At 34.7% G+C, this 15,021-nt stretch overlaps 1 protein-coding gene across 12 annotated transcripts in view; it reads right to left on the minus strand.

Moving 5' to 3' along the window:
- DZIP3 (DAZ interacting zinc finger protein 3) overlaps window positions 1-15,021 on the minus strand; it is a 109,012-nt gene that overhangs the window by 92,431 nt on the left and 1,560 nt on the right. For 7 of the 12 annotated variants that reach the window (XM_059164208.1, XM_059164213.1, XM_059164217.1 and 4 more), the window contains 2 exons: window positions 13,458-13,504; window positions 759-858 (listed from right to left, as the gene is read on the minus strand). In XM_059164208.1, the coding sequence (XP_059020191.1) occupies window positions 759-790 (32 nt within the window). In that variant the 5' untranslated portion in view covers window positions 791-858; window positions 13,458-13,504. Of the gene's footprint in view, window positions 1-758; window positions 859-7,004; window positions 7,061-13,457; window positions 13,505-15,021 lie in introns of all 12 variants that reach the window. The other 5 variants (XM_059164211.1, XM_059164210.1, XM_059164209.1 and 2 more) reach the window with 2 other exon arrangements.

A 15,021-nucleotide genomic window follows, 5' to 3' on the forward strand; every position in this document is an offset into this window, starting at 1 on the left:
CCTGAGCTATTACTAGGTTGTATTTTGTTGTCTCTTCCTTCCCATCACCAAGAAATATTCTTTCCAAAATACAGTGTAACATTTCCTTTTTTAAAAAAAATGTCATTGGTTCTGCACAAAATAAAGCTAAACTCCTTAGAAGACAGTTGAAATCCTCCCAGTCATTTATCTTAAGTACTTTTTCTTGTTGTTTCCTTCCATTTCTACATACATCAAAATGCTCCTTATCCTTTCTTTAATGTTCAGTTCAAGTGTCATCTGGTGGAAACCTACTCAACCCCAGTCAATCATTATTGTTCCTTTCTACATATAACCATGCATCATGCATGCACTTTGCCTAAAAATATAACTTTTTATATATTTTCCTACTACACTTTAATTCTAAGTACCCAAAATTTTGTCTGTCTTTATTCTCTAAGTACCAAGGAGGTACTTTACATTACAAGCATTATAGTAAATCCTCATAAAATAAATTAATAGATCACATTAATCTATTTGGCGAGAATGTCCACATGTAGCAAGCTGTAGTACATTTCTCAACTCTTAACTCTTTAGACAGAGTGTGGCCCTTAAGAGAAATTTTCTGTAATTAGATTTCACGCAGTCTATATCCCCCCCTAATCAAAGTCACTAAATTACCTCCAAACATAAGGGTATCTCAATCACACTAGCTTCCCAAAGTTATGTGGAAAGAACAAATGTTGTATTTTCAAAATGCAACAAATGTGGTTGGTTTTCTCACCCTATCACTTACTTACCTTGTAAAAAACTCTTCTGATAGAGAATCCATGCTCCACAATGTTGTTTTGCAGAAGTCTTATTCCAATGCTTGCAGACTTTTACTACTGATGCTTAAAGCTGTAAGAAAAGTATATTTTTAGTGGGAAGGTAAAAGGATTACATTCTTTTTCCCCACAATAAAAATATACATGATAATTGAAGAAAATTTTAAAAGAGGTATAAAAGAAAATGAAAATTACATCCAAATATAAGTCACCGTCTACACTTCAATATGCTCTGTCCAAGCATAAGTATATTTTACAAATTTGTAAGCACACTGAATAAACAATGTTCTACAATTTTCACCACTGAACACTGTATCAAAAGCATTTTGTTATTTTACACCCCTACTTTGTATTCTCACCCTATCAACACAAAAATGTATCAACACAACAACTGGTTGACTGGGGTTTCCTAGAACATTACTTTATAGATGGACATTTAGTCTGTTTCCTATTTTTTCATTAATTAATTTTGTGATAAAACTCACCATCCATAAGCCTTTTCTGTATTTATGATTATTTGCTTACAAGAAATTCTCAGAAGCAAAATTTCTGTAATTTCTACAAGAAATTCTCAAAAGTAGAATTTCTCAATCAAAAGACACAAATATTTTAAGTCTCAGTGCATATTGCTAAATGGCTTCCCAAAAGGTTCATACTAATTTATTTTCTAGAGTGTATGAGTTCCTATTTAACACAATCTTCAATAACACTAATTGTTCTGTTTTCTTTTAGTCTAAAAGTTAACAGTCACTTTCCCCCAATAGATGTGATTCGGTATCTTCATAAAATAGGAAAGGTAGAATGTATACTTTCTGGTTCAAATATCAATGAACACTGTGGATGTTTCCTCAAAAAGTAAAAAAGCCTGCTGGGCGCCTGGGTGGTTCAGTGGGTTAAGCCGCTGCCTTCGGCTCGGGTCGTGATCTCGAGGTCCTGGGATCGAGTCCCACATTGGGCTCTCTGCTCGGCGGGGAGCCTGCTTCCTCCTCTCTCTCTCTGCCTGCCTCTCTGCCTACTTGTGATCTGTGTCAAATTAATAAATAAAATCTTTAAAAACAAAACAAAACAAAAGCCTGCAGCAACACACACAAAAAAAAAACAAAAAGAAAAGAGTGTCCATTAGAATATCTATTTATATAGCTCTCTACTTAACTGTCCCAAAAACAATTCTTCTAAAATTAGTCCATTTAGTCCCTGATGTTTATAGCTGCACAATATACAATAGCCAAATTATGGAAGAGCCCAAATGTGCATCCATAGATGAATGGGTAAAGATGTGGTACACATGTATGCAACAGAGTATTATTCAGCCATAAAAGAGAATGAATCTTGCCATTTGCAATGACATGGATGGAGCTACAGAGTATAAAGCTAAGAAAAATGACCAGAGAAAAGCAAATACTATAAGATTTCACTCATATGTGGAATTTAAGAAACAAATGAGTGAAGGAAAAAAGAAAGAGACAAACCAAGGAACAGACTCTTAAATAGGTAACTGATGGTTACCAGAAGGGGGAGAGGGGTAGAGGATAGGTTAAATAAGTGATGGAGATTAAGAAGTGCACTTCTGGTGATGAGCACCAGGCGATATATAGAATTGTTGAGACCCTGTACTGTACACCTGACATGGATATAACACTGTATGCTAACTAACAGGAATTAAAATAAAAACAACAAAAAAAGAAACATATCTTAATGAAAGATGTTACTGGGAAGAAGGTATATACACAGTGTAGTTTTGGCTTCTCCCGTATGCTTCTATATATAACTTTGTATATTCTTCTATCATAATGAAGGATTTTTTTTTTAAAGATTAAGAACAGTGTAGTTTCAGTAAGTTGAACACACTATTCTCATATGCTTCAACACATAAGTTTACAAACATATAATGAAAGAAGATGTTACTTAAAAGAAGGTATATACTACAGTGTGATTTCAAAGGGTTAAGGTTAAAACTCATTTGTTTCTACACATAAGCTTATATTTATATCTCAAAAAAATTAAATTAAATTAATCACATTTGTTCTGTATTTTTTGAAAATTCAAGCCTCCAGACTCCATTGTTTCCTGTTAGGCTGATTTCCCTTTCTAATCCCTTTGTCTGAACATCAGGAAGTATTAGAGCAAACATGTGAAACTACTGTTCAGTATTCTGGGACAGAGAAAGAAATGATGAAGAAAAAGAAAAGAAAGTGATAGCAACAGCACAAAGAAACCAGACCTAGAGTGCCTTGCTGCCAAGTCCAAGACTAGAAAAAATTTCCCATTTCTTGCCTCTAAACCACTTATTTATCCTAATAACTAGATAGCCAGTTTCTCTAATAGCATAGCCCTAAGTTAGATTGTAGAGCTTTCAGAGGCCCATTATTAAAAACGCAATTCAGCATAGGTAATTCCTAAATCAAGAAAACATGTTCTACAAGATCATTCCCAAGTCACTTATTAAGAATTCAGATTGCATTTACTCAAAGAAACACTATTTTACCTGATACTGACTCTCCCTAAATGCCAGAAAAGACAAGACATAGAAAAGAAGTATCAGCAGGACCTGACCCCTCATAAGCCTTGAGGTCTGAGCATCCTGTCATTAGTGAACTGGCAACTCAGTGCCTGGCTAAAAGAAGTCCCAAATTGGTATTCCTAATTATGATATTGCCTGTACCTATATTCTATGTTTGACTTACACCAGCTCTAAGGTACACAGATAAGTCTTGAAAGACAAGGGTAACTCTCCAACAATTCAATGGATACTTCTTAATCAAAACACAAATAAGCAACATAAGTCAATCAGAGAAAGACAATTATCATATGATCTCTCTGATATGAGGAATTTGAGGCAGGGTGGGGGGTCCTGGGAGGCAAGAAGGGAAAAAATTAAACGAGATAGGACCACGGAGGGAGACAAACCATAAGAAACTCTTAATCTCAGGAAACAAACTAAGGGTTGCTGGGGTGGGGAGGGATAGGGTGGCTGGATTATGGACATTGGGGTGGGTATGTACTATGGTGAGTGCTGTGAATTGTATAAGACTGATGATTCATAGACCTACACCCCTGAAGCAAATAATACATGTTAATAAACAAACAAACAAACCACAAACATTTACACACACACACACACACACACACACTTCTATCTAAATTTCCTCATTTACTAACAAGTATTGACGAGGTTGTGGAAAAAAAGGAACCCTCATACACTCTTGGTGGGAACAGAAATTGGTACAGCCCCTGTGGAAAAAAGTATGGAGGTTCCTAAAAATATTAAAAACAGAAATACCATATGATCCAATAATTCTATTAAGTACCCAAAGAAAATGAAAACACTAATTTAAAGAGATGCCCCTATTTATTGAAGCATTATTTACCATAGCCAAGATATGGAAGCAACCCAAGTGTCTGTCAATAGATGAATGGATGAGGAAGATATAGTATATATACATACACATAATACAATGAAATATTACTTCATAATAAAAAAGGATGAGATCCTGCCATTTGTTAACAAGATATGTGGCTCTAGAAGTATTCTGCTAAATGAAATAAGTCAGACTGAGCAAGACAAATACCTAAAAACAAAACAAATGAATAAACAAACATAAAGCAGTATCAGACCTATAATTACAGAGAAGCGATGGTTGCCAGAGGAAAAGGGGTTGGGACACAGGGAAAATGAGTAGAGGAGTAGGAGATACAGGCTTCCAGTTATGAAATGAGTAAGTCACGAGAATAAAAGGCACAATATAGGAACACAGTCAATAATACTATAATGATGTACAGTGACAGATGGTAGCTACACTTGTAGTGAGCATAGCATAACCTATAGAAATGATGAATCACTGTGCTGTACACTTGTACACTGGAAATTAATGTAACATTGTATGTCAACACTTTTAAAAAGTTTAAAAAAATATATTTCTTCATTTAAACACCTCTTAGCTTCTCCTCCATCCCTAACAAAGTTATGTCTTGCCATCAGGATAACTCATCTATGCAGAATCCAGTTCTCCTAGGTAAATTATTTTATAGTTTCTCTTATTTTCAAAAACTCAATAAGCAGAATCCTATAACTATTTACATTTGCATTCCCTGTTCAATACCAGCGAAAGATACAATCTAATGTTAATAATGAAGCAGAGCGATGTTATTCTTTCACATTAAATCAGCTCTACTTCATCTCTTCAATAAAGCTGTATAGAAAAGTACATAGATTTAAGAATTCTAGGATTGTGATCACACTGTTTTTCTTTTATGTTTTCTATAACCTCCCAGCTTGTATTAATAAAAAGTAAGTCAGGCAGTATCTCACACACAGCATTTCTAAACACACATGCTTTTTCTAAACAAAGTAATCGCCTCATTTCCAGAATTTAAAAGCCCAGACACAGATACCTCTCACTCTGATAAGCTTTCCTTCAGCCAGTTGTTTACACAGGTCAAAGGGAGCCTGAAAAGGGAGGAAAATTCTCAGGCAATAAGGTAGAGAAGGCCTCTAGTAAGCTATTCAGTGTTCAGCTTGAAAAAGAAAAGGGCATATTAAAAAATCAGAAGATATTTGGATCCCAAATTAAGAGTTAAGAAAAGCTAATGGCTTTTTCAATCTGCTTAGAAATACAACCTGAGCTGAATCTCTGTGATGAAAGGTTTTTCAGGAGAGTATCAGCAACCCCATCATTTCCCAGGAGCTAAGCAGATCATGTGTGGCACAGCCCACTGCAAACAGCAGCAGGGACAACAGCAGCACTTTACAGCCTCTGTGGGGAAGGAAGGTGTCAGTGCCTAGCAACGGAAAGGAAGTAGCCAGCCTGAAATGTTAACACTGTGCTTCTAAAATAATCCAGAGTGATCATCATTCTAGAAGAGGCTAAAGGAAACCTTTAAAGTAAGAGTTAACATAGGAGAAAGGATGGATCTGGTTTCCCGTGGGGTATTAAATTTTTATAAAGATATTATTTATTTACTTGACACAGAGAGAGAGAGAGAAACAGAGGTAGAAGCAGACTCCCCACTGAGCAGGGAGCCCATTGTGGGGCTTGATCCTAGGAACCTGGGATCATGACCTGAGCCCAAGGCAGACGTTCAACTGACTGAGTTACCCAGGCACCCCAGTTTATAGCACACCTTTGTCCACCAAGTAAAATGATTTTATCCAGGGGTTATTCTACTGGTTGAAAAATAAGGTATTACCATCTGTATCTTTACAACAGTAAGAAGCCTTTCTTATTGCTCCCCCTGAGCTCCTAGCTCTCCCACTTTCCCTCTTATCTCCTGAAATTAGAGCAAACTTTTTTTTTTTTTTAATGGCAAAGGATTTTCCCATTTTTAAAGTGCTTATTCAATCAGAGAGGACACAGCTTTTGCTTACAATTGTTTAATCATTCGTTCAAATGTTTACTTTGTAGCACTCTTGTCATCTCCCCAAACAGTTTATGAACACACTTTTTTAAATCCACTCAAGTGCTCATCTTAATCATCCAATCACCCAATCAAGTGATCAAGTTAGGGGCCAAACAAGTTCATGTTTCAATGTGTGAGTAGATATCCTATGAATTCGCTACCCTTCTGGCCCTTACAGATCACACAATACCAGACAGAAAAGGGGAGTAACAAGTGTGCAAAAACAGTAAAAATAAAACTCACTTTTCTCAATGCCATTAGCTTAAAAACAAAATAATATACTTGGTATTTTTCAGAAAAGAAATTCAGTTATGAGAACTTATTCCCACTTATGCCCACTAAATCAGGGTTCCTCAATCTTGGCACTATTTACATTTTAGGTTGGATGGGTTTTTGTTATGGGAAGATGTACTATGCATTTTTTAGGATATTTAGGAGCACCTCTGCCTTCTACCTAACAGATGTCAGTAGCAAACCTATCCCACCTCTCGGCTCCATTGTGAAAAGCAAAAACGTCTCCAAACGCTGCCAAATGTGTCCTGGGGAACAAAACACCCCAGTTGAAAACCACCTAACTGATTAAAAGTGACAAGATTAAGTAAATACATAAGATTGCTCTGAGGAAGAGCAGTAAGACTATCTGGGATTTATGCAGCATGTACAAATACAAGCAAATCTTTGTCTACAAGAAAGAAATGACATAAAATATCTTATTTAGATTTCATCAAGGTCAAAAGTTGAGAGATTGCATAGCACTGGTAGTTTAGAGCAAAGAAACACTGGAGTCAGTCTGCAAGGATATATAGAACTGCTCTGACACACCTTGGCTGTGCAAATTTGTTTGAAACTAATCAACATCTGTGCTTCAGTTTCCTCATCTGAAAAACAGGGAGAAAGGTGGTCCCAGCTTCACAGGTTATCAAGATTAAATGTTTAAAACATAGAACAGTACCTAGGACACAGTAAGCACTATATAAATGTTACTATCATTATCACCATCATCAAATCTTGTTTAAATTTGTAGCACAATCAGTTTACTTTTCTTCCAATTCTCCAATTGCTATTATGGAGAGGAATGATAATAATGAGCTTAAGAATTAGGACAAAAAACCACATTTATCAAATATATCCCACATGGCATAAAATGGCAGCTACTATGCACATTTGGCACCTTGCATTTTTCACATCAGGACACATATATATCTCCAACATGGCATGATATGCCATTTTACCAGACAACTATTGATAAACACTTCCTCTTAATTTCTCCTTTTTTCCTTTTGTTATTACTAACAATGCTGTAATAAACAACCTTGAACACGCAACTTGGTAAAATTTTTATAGCCATTTTCAAAAGCTAGATTTACTAAATCAGCACTGAATTAAGTACACTTAATATAAGTTCATGGGTCTATTAGCAAAACAGACTCCGATAATGCTTCTTAACACTTCTGCTAGATTTTTTTTTTAAAGATTTTATTTATTTATTTGTCAGAAAGAGAGAGAGAGACTACACAAGCAGGCAGAGGCAGGCAGAGGTGGAGAGAGAAGCAGGCTCTCTGCCAAACAAGGATCCTGATGTGGAACTCGATCCCAGAACCCTGGGATCATGACTTGAGCAGAGGGCAGCAGCTTAACCCACTGAGCCACCCAGGCGTCCCCACTTCTGCTATACTTTATCAAAAGAATTCTAAATTCCTTGAAGCTGAGATGTGAGATGTTTTGATCTGTATGGGCAGTAATTTTTCAAGGCTTTAAAAAAATATGAGAAGGACACTTTCTAGGAGTAAACCAAGACATTTGCGATGGGAGTGCCTTAAAACCAACACTTTTATTATTATTGATCTGATGATGTCTGCTAGGCAAGCAGCAACAGCCATTCCTATGGCTTTTTTTTTTTTTTTTAAGATTTTATTCATTCATTTGACACAGAGAGAGATATCACAAGTAGGTAGAGCAGCAGGCTCCCCACTGAGCAGAGAGCCCAATGCAGGGCTGGATCCCAGGACCCCGAGATTATGACCTGAACCCCTAAGCTGAAGAGAAAGGCCCAACCTACTGAGCCACTCAGGTGCCCCTCCTGTGGCTTTTAAAGTCATAAAGTAGGTGCTCTGTGGCTTTAACACTCCAAAAGTCTTAATTTCTCAAGTGTGAGCTCCAAGTAGACTAGAATGGCTAGGACCATTCATTCAAGTTAGACTCAGATTATACGATTATTTTGTTACTAGCTGTGTTTAGAGTGAACAAAATATATGGATTATTTGGTTTTCTAATTTTCCATTAATTTCTTCCATTTTTACATTTGTTCAACAATGTACCTAGACACAGGCAGCCAAACATTATTTTACCCCTAAGAAAAAATGATTTTCTTAGGCAAACTTCAGGAATGATGGATGATGGTTGGAAAATCTTTATAAAAGTTATGAGAAACTGAAGATCCTTCCTGCCCCCAAAAGATCAGGGCATTCACTATCTCAGCTCTTGTCATTTTGCAAAAATCATTATTAACCCTGTCTGGCTGCTGGTCAGAAAACAAGAACCCTGCAATGTATACACAGTATCCCTTATAAATCTGCCAAAATAGGACATATCTTTGCCAAAATTAGCTTGTCAGAAGTGGGTTTTTAATTCTCTTCAGATCTAGCCAGTCAGTTACTTCTGGACTTACACAACAAACCTATAGAATATATCTTAATTTGTTTTCAGTATTTGGAATGTACCTACAATGAATATGCACAGGTTAGGACTTACCTAGAAAAAAAATCCAGGTATTAAAATACCCATCAGTTTCAGTTTGTTTATAGGTAGCACTGCCAAAACCACACTGTTCAGAAATGTAGCTAGAAACCATTCAAAGGAGTACATGTTACCAGTAAGCAAATTTTCAAAGTGGAATATTTTCAGTAATGTTGTTACTGTTGTTAGACAATAATGAAAAAAAAAAAAGAAAAGGAAAGGAAACAAGACAGAATGTTGAGAAATGACAAAGGTAGAGATGATAATCAAGAAGGAAGTGGAGGGGACACCTGGGTGGCTCAGTGGGTTAAGCTGCTGCCTTTGGCTCAGGTCCTGATCTCAGGGCCCTGGGATCAAGTCCCACATTGGGCTCCTTGCTCAGCAGGGAGCCTGCCTCTCTCTCTGCCTCTGCCTGCCTCTCTGCCTGCTTGTGTGCTTTCTCTTTCTCTCTTTCTGACAAACAAATAAATAAAATCTTTAAAAAAAAAAAAAAAGAAGAAGAAGAAGGAAGTGGAGGACACAATATGCACTTGACTTGCAACACCAATGACAAAGCCTACAATACCCAAATCCAAACTGCTCTACCAATGTAAGAACACTGATGGGCTCCCATTATCTCAGAAAGAAATATGTTTGTAAGAAAGATTTAGTTGAGAAGGTAGGTCAAACTTTTGGTTATGAAGAGTTTTATGTCATAAAATTAATTGGGTATATATGCTTTTATTTCATCAAAAATAAGATTAATTTTCATCAGCTTCGATGTGTGTAGCCAGCCCTAGGCTGAGTACTTATGTACAGTGAATTCACATTTGTGTGAATACCCAACTCCAAAATATAAACATTACTGTAATCCATTCTTAAAAGTAAGAAATTGAGGGTTAGAGAGTTCATATTGCTAATAAATTAATAAAAGCAGAAACTCAGGCCCAAGTTCACCAACGACAAATTCCATGTTCTTTCCACTATGTCTCATTAAGTGCAGTATGTAACTTTATATAAGCATGGTGTTCAATTATGAGCTGAACTAAATAATGTGCATGAAGACTAATACTCAAAACTATTTACATGGTCTTACTGGTTAGTAAATGATGCTGCAAAGATAAAACATATTAACATTTCATAATACACTATTCTTGTCAGTTTTTTCTAAGAGAATCCATTTGTTCAACAAAACAATTCAGAAAAATGCCAGGTATTACATGTGGCACTGAAATGAACAATAATTATTGAATGTCTTAATGCTCTGTTAAGGTTAATGATTTTGGAAAAGTCTCTAAATTGTTTTGATCACATGTATCTAAAGCAATAAATCTAGGAATACACTGAAAATATATGAATAGAAGCTCATTTATGAATTATATGCAGGTATTACTGTAATATAAAACAAAGAATGAGATTAAAAAAAGTAAAATATTTGAATATTTGCTCCCATATTCTGACAGCTTCACATATCCCAAGGCGTGCATATTCCACTTTGGAAAGTGGAGAACGACTTCACATTTTACTTCAAGAAGCAGTTATCTACCCCTTCCATGAACTTAATAGTATCTACTTTCTGAAAGACTAGAAGTTTTAAAATGGCATATGCAAAGGACTTTCCTCTGTTCAAAGTAGGTCTTCAATACTAGTTATAATTAAAAATGATTACTGTACCTTATTTTCAAATAAAATTATATCACTTATCTTTATCTAAAAAACTGGATTCAGAAACAATTGATAATAGTTGTGTTAAAAAAAAAAAAAAGGCAACCTTCTGCTACTAGGATATTTAAGATGTAAAAATGGGGCAAAAAAACACTATTATCCAAACCATGTATTCAGACTAAAATTGAATTCTGTAAAATGTACAGAAAAAAAAAATCAGGGATTGTTTGAAAAGTGAAAAGTTAATTTTACGGTTTGGCAAATCATTTAAAGATTCAGCTGAATTTTAATAGTTGATTGGGAAAAGAAACAGAAAGAATAAATGAAAGGAGGATAATTCGGACTTACTTAATAAGCCTTCACCTTTGTGTTGAATGAAACATTTCTGAAAAATGAGAGCTGAAATTCTATAGACTTTGTTTTCTGGCTCGGCATAAAGGGCAAAATTGATTTAATATTAATATTTGAATTGTTTTAACCACAGTAAGACAAGGTATCTAAATAACCCCATGCCTAGACCTCTGCCAATTTTCTACCACTAGATTTCTTTGCCTTGAATTTTGAGAACCTGGGCCAATAGAACTTTTGTTCTACCTGCTGTTTATTCCTACAATCCCCTACTTTATATCTGGCCTCATGTCCCCACTGAATAGAAGCCCCCCAAAGTCAGGAATTTTCTTTTTCTTTTTTTTTTTTTAATCCTTCTGTTTTATCCCCACTGCCTACATCAGCATCTGGCAAACTTTAAGCATTCATTACTCATTTAGAGAATGAAACTATCCATCCTTCTGCACACGGCAAGTCCTCTGAAGGACTCTGCCAATCTAGAGTTCTCCTTTAGAGGAGGCCAAAAGTAGCACACGGCAAGTCCTCTGAAGGACTCTGCCAATCTAGAGTTCTCCTTTAGAGGAGGCCAAAAGTAGCCCACATATCTGATCACCGCAGATAATGACAGAATAAAGACATGACCTCTATCTTCCGGCAATTACTTCTCCATGTTCTTTGTTGGTTCCTCTAAATATTTAAGTACCCTATGGTTCAGTGTTTTTTATCCATACTCACCCTCAATAATTTAGGCTCAAGGCTTTAAATTTTTATCTTCAGTCTTATCCTTTCTGTTAACATTAAATAATATATTCAACAGCCCATTCGGCATCTCCTGGATGTCTAGTAGCAACATACCTGAAACTGAGCTCTATATAGTACCCTCTACCTACAAAATGGCTGAAGTAGCCTCTCAGCCAAGTCAGGTCTAGATCAGACAACTGCAGTCAAACCCACAGAAATAAATGCTTATGGTTTTCACCACTGAGTCTGAGATGATTTGCTATGAACAGTATGATTATATACTGAACAGTATGCTATACTATCTAAAATTCCAACACTCTATCCTGATTGATACCTCCAATCCCTCTTTTTGTTTCTCCACAGCACTTACTACTACTTTCATATATTTTACTTAATAGGTCTTATTTGTTGTCTATATCTCACATTAAAATAAAAGGTCTAGTTGGGTAGAAATTGTTGTCTGTTTGATTCACTATTATAACCCCAGCACACAGAAATGTACTCACCACTCAAGCACTCATTAAATGTATGTGGGTGAACCAACAATCAGCTCTGTGTTCACACCTCTGGTATAATTCTCATATTACAACATTTAGTATTCTATACACTCTGCACTTCTGTCAAAAATTTGTATCTTCATTCAATCTGACTTATCTAACAGAACTTAAGCCCTGGCATGACATAATAAAAATTTCCATTTTACTCTTCAGTACTGAAGACAAGTTAAGTTTTTCCAAAAGAAATAAAGGAGCTAGACAGCCCTAATATTGAGTTGTAGAATCCTAACCACGTTATTTTTTAAATCCCTTTAATGTGTTTCTAGAATTACAAATTAAGGAAAGTATCTCTGCAAATATAAAGGACAGCAATAAAAATTTATGGAGAAAAGGAATTTTAGGCCAAACTTTAAGATACTGATTGATATTCTGCCCTAAAAAATATCATGTGTTCCTAAAACTAACCTATTTCTCCCAACAGCACTTATTCTGGTTTGTCTAACAGAATCTAGCTCTTTGAATATGAAGGAATATTAGTATTTTTTAAAAATTGTATCCAATTGGTTAAACTAATTTAACTTTTCTTTTTAAATGAAATACAGATGCTCACCTTAGCTACTGTGTCTTAAAATCTGTGGGCATGAAATAAATGTTCTTTATAAAATATACATATAGTATATAAATACTCTTAAGCCTAAAACTTTTAAAAACTATAAAAAGAATAAAGGAAGAATCTGTTATGGATGGAATTAATAAATATAAAAGTAAAATTAATGATTCTGACAAAAAGAAAAACAATAAAAAAATCAGAGCTGGTTCTTAAAAAGCTGAATGCAAGAGACAAACCCCTAGAAAGCCCAAATAAGAAAAAATACAAATAACATTACAATGAAAAAGGAAATTTAAAACTACAATGAAGAGATTAAGAGAATTACCAGAATCTTGAAGAACTTTCTATCAAAACATCTATAAATCTAGAGAAATAGTTGCTATGCTAAAATAAAGTTCTATTTCCAAACTTAACACAAGAAAAGATAGAAAAAAGTTATCAGACCTATAATCATTTTACAAATCTAAGTATTTTCTAAAGATCTAACATTAAATAAGGTATCAAGCTTCATTTTTATAGGCCAGTTGTATACAATCTACAAGGATCAGATGATTCCAAAGTGATACTCATTCTATAGCATTAGAAAATAGAAAAGCTTCTGATTCATTTTTCAAAAGTAACAAATTCCAAAAGAATTTAAAAAATTAATAAAAAATTTCAAATATAAAATCCTAAATAACATATTTGCAGCATAGCAAATCCAAAGCTTGTTACTATTACCTGTATGACCTTGGGCAAATTATTTCACCTCTCCTTAGCTTTTTCACCTGTAAAAAACGGAGATGGTAATAGTACCTAATGCAGGAAGTTGTTATGAAGAGTAATTAGTAAGTATAAAATTCTTAGAATACCACTTGGCATATAATAAATGCTCAGTAAGTGAGCATTTAATAAGAACAAAACAGCAACACAATACATTGCATTATCATGTTAAACTGGAAAATGAGATCTCTAAACAAATATTTGACAATTTTTTTAAGTAGACATTCTGGAAAATCTTTAAATAAAACAGGTATAAAAGGCAATCTCCTAAACATTTGAAAGTCTATTTACTACAAGCCAATAGCACAAATTATACTAAGTGTTAAAATACTGGCCATTCCCGCTCAACGAATAAAGACTAAGATGTTCAATATCACCAGAATTATTCCATTTTTTTGGTGTACATTAATGAAATGAAGACAGCAAATACTGGAAGAGATGAAATTATTATTTGCAGATGAGAGCTAGAAAGTCTAAGAAAGTAAGCAAAACTCTATTAAAATTAATAAGAGATTTTAGTTAGAGTCTGGATAAAAGATGTATCAAAAATCAGGTTTTTTTTTTTTTTTTACAGTAGTAGTAAATTAAAATTTTAAAGGAGAAAAAGAGAGCCCAGTCACATTAACAAAAATTATATAATGCCCTGGAAGAAACTTAATACAACACTATATGATAAACTATATAAAATTTCACTGAATATAAACCACAACATGAATACTATTAACTACCTCAGCAATATCTGTATCTTCTCAATCACCCAAAGTAGAAACTTGAATTCCCATCCTTCACATCTGAAGTAAGAGTCACTAAGTCCTGCCAATTTCACCTCATATATATTTTTCGTATTTGTTACCTCCTTGTTATTTCCACTTCAATTACCCTGGTAATCCTTTGGAAAGACTGCAGCAAATTAAACATTCTCCTTACTTCTAACTAAACATCTCAAAATCATAGCCCACCCAGCTGCAAGAGTAATCAACCTAAAGCACAAGCCTAACTATATTAGGCCCCATTTAAAAACTAGAAATAAAAACAAACAAACAAACAAAAAACTAAAAATCACCACTGAATTCAGGATCAAGCTTCATCCCCTCTTCCTCCTTCCCCCTTTTTGGGTGCCTAAAATAAGGCTCTGTGTTTCTCACATTAGAAAATGTATTTCTGCCTAAATACATGGAGGGCTTCTCACAGCTACTATCATTGTACATCCTACTAAACTTCCAACATCAATTTTTAAAGATTTTTTGATAAAGACATTATGTTATGTTAAAATGAATATTTTACAGAAGAGAAAACAAAATTTATATAACTGCTTAAGTTAAAATGCAGGATTTAAAGGAAAGATGGCATTTACAACTAGCAGATTTGACCTTTTCCCTTGGCTCAGAATGAGTGTGAAGATGTCGCATTTGCTATTATTAGTGAAAAGTCTAACACTAACCAAACTGCTATCACTGCATTTGCCAATGAACCAAGATGTAAATAAAACCTGCTGAAAATGTAACCATCCAGGTAACTACTC

This window comes from Mustela lutreola, chromosome 2, assembly GCF_030435805.1.
Source record: "Mustela lutreola isolate mMusLut2 chromosome 2, mMusLut2.pri, whole genome shotgun sequence".
Classification (NCBI taxonomy): domain Eukaryota; kingdom Metazoa; phylum Chordata; class Mammalia; order Carnivora; family Mustelidae; genus Mustela; species Mustela lutreola.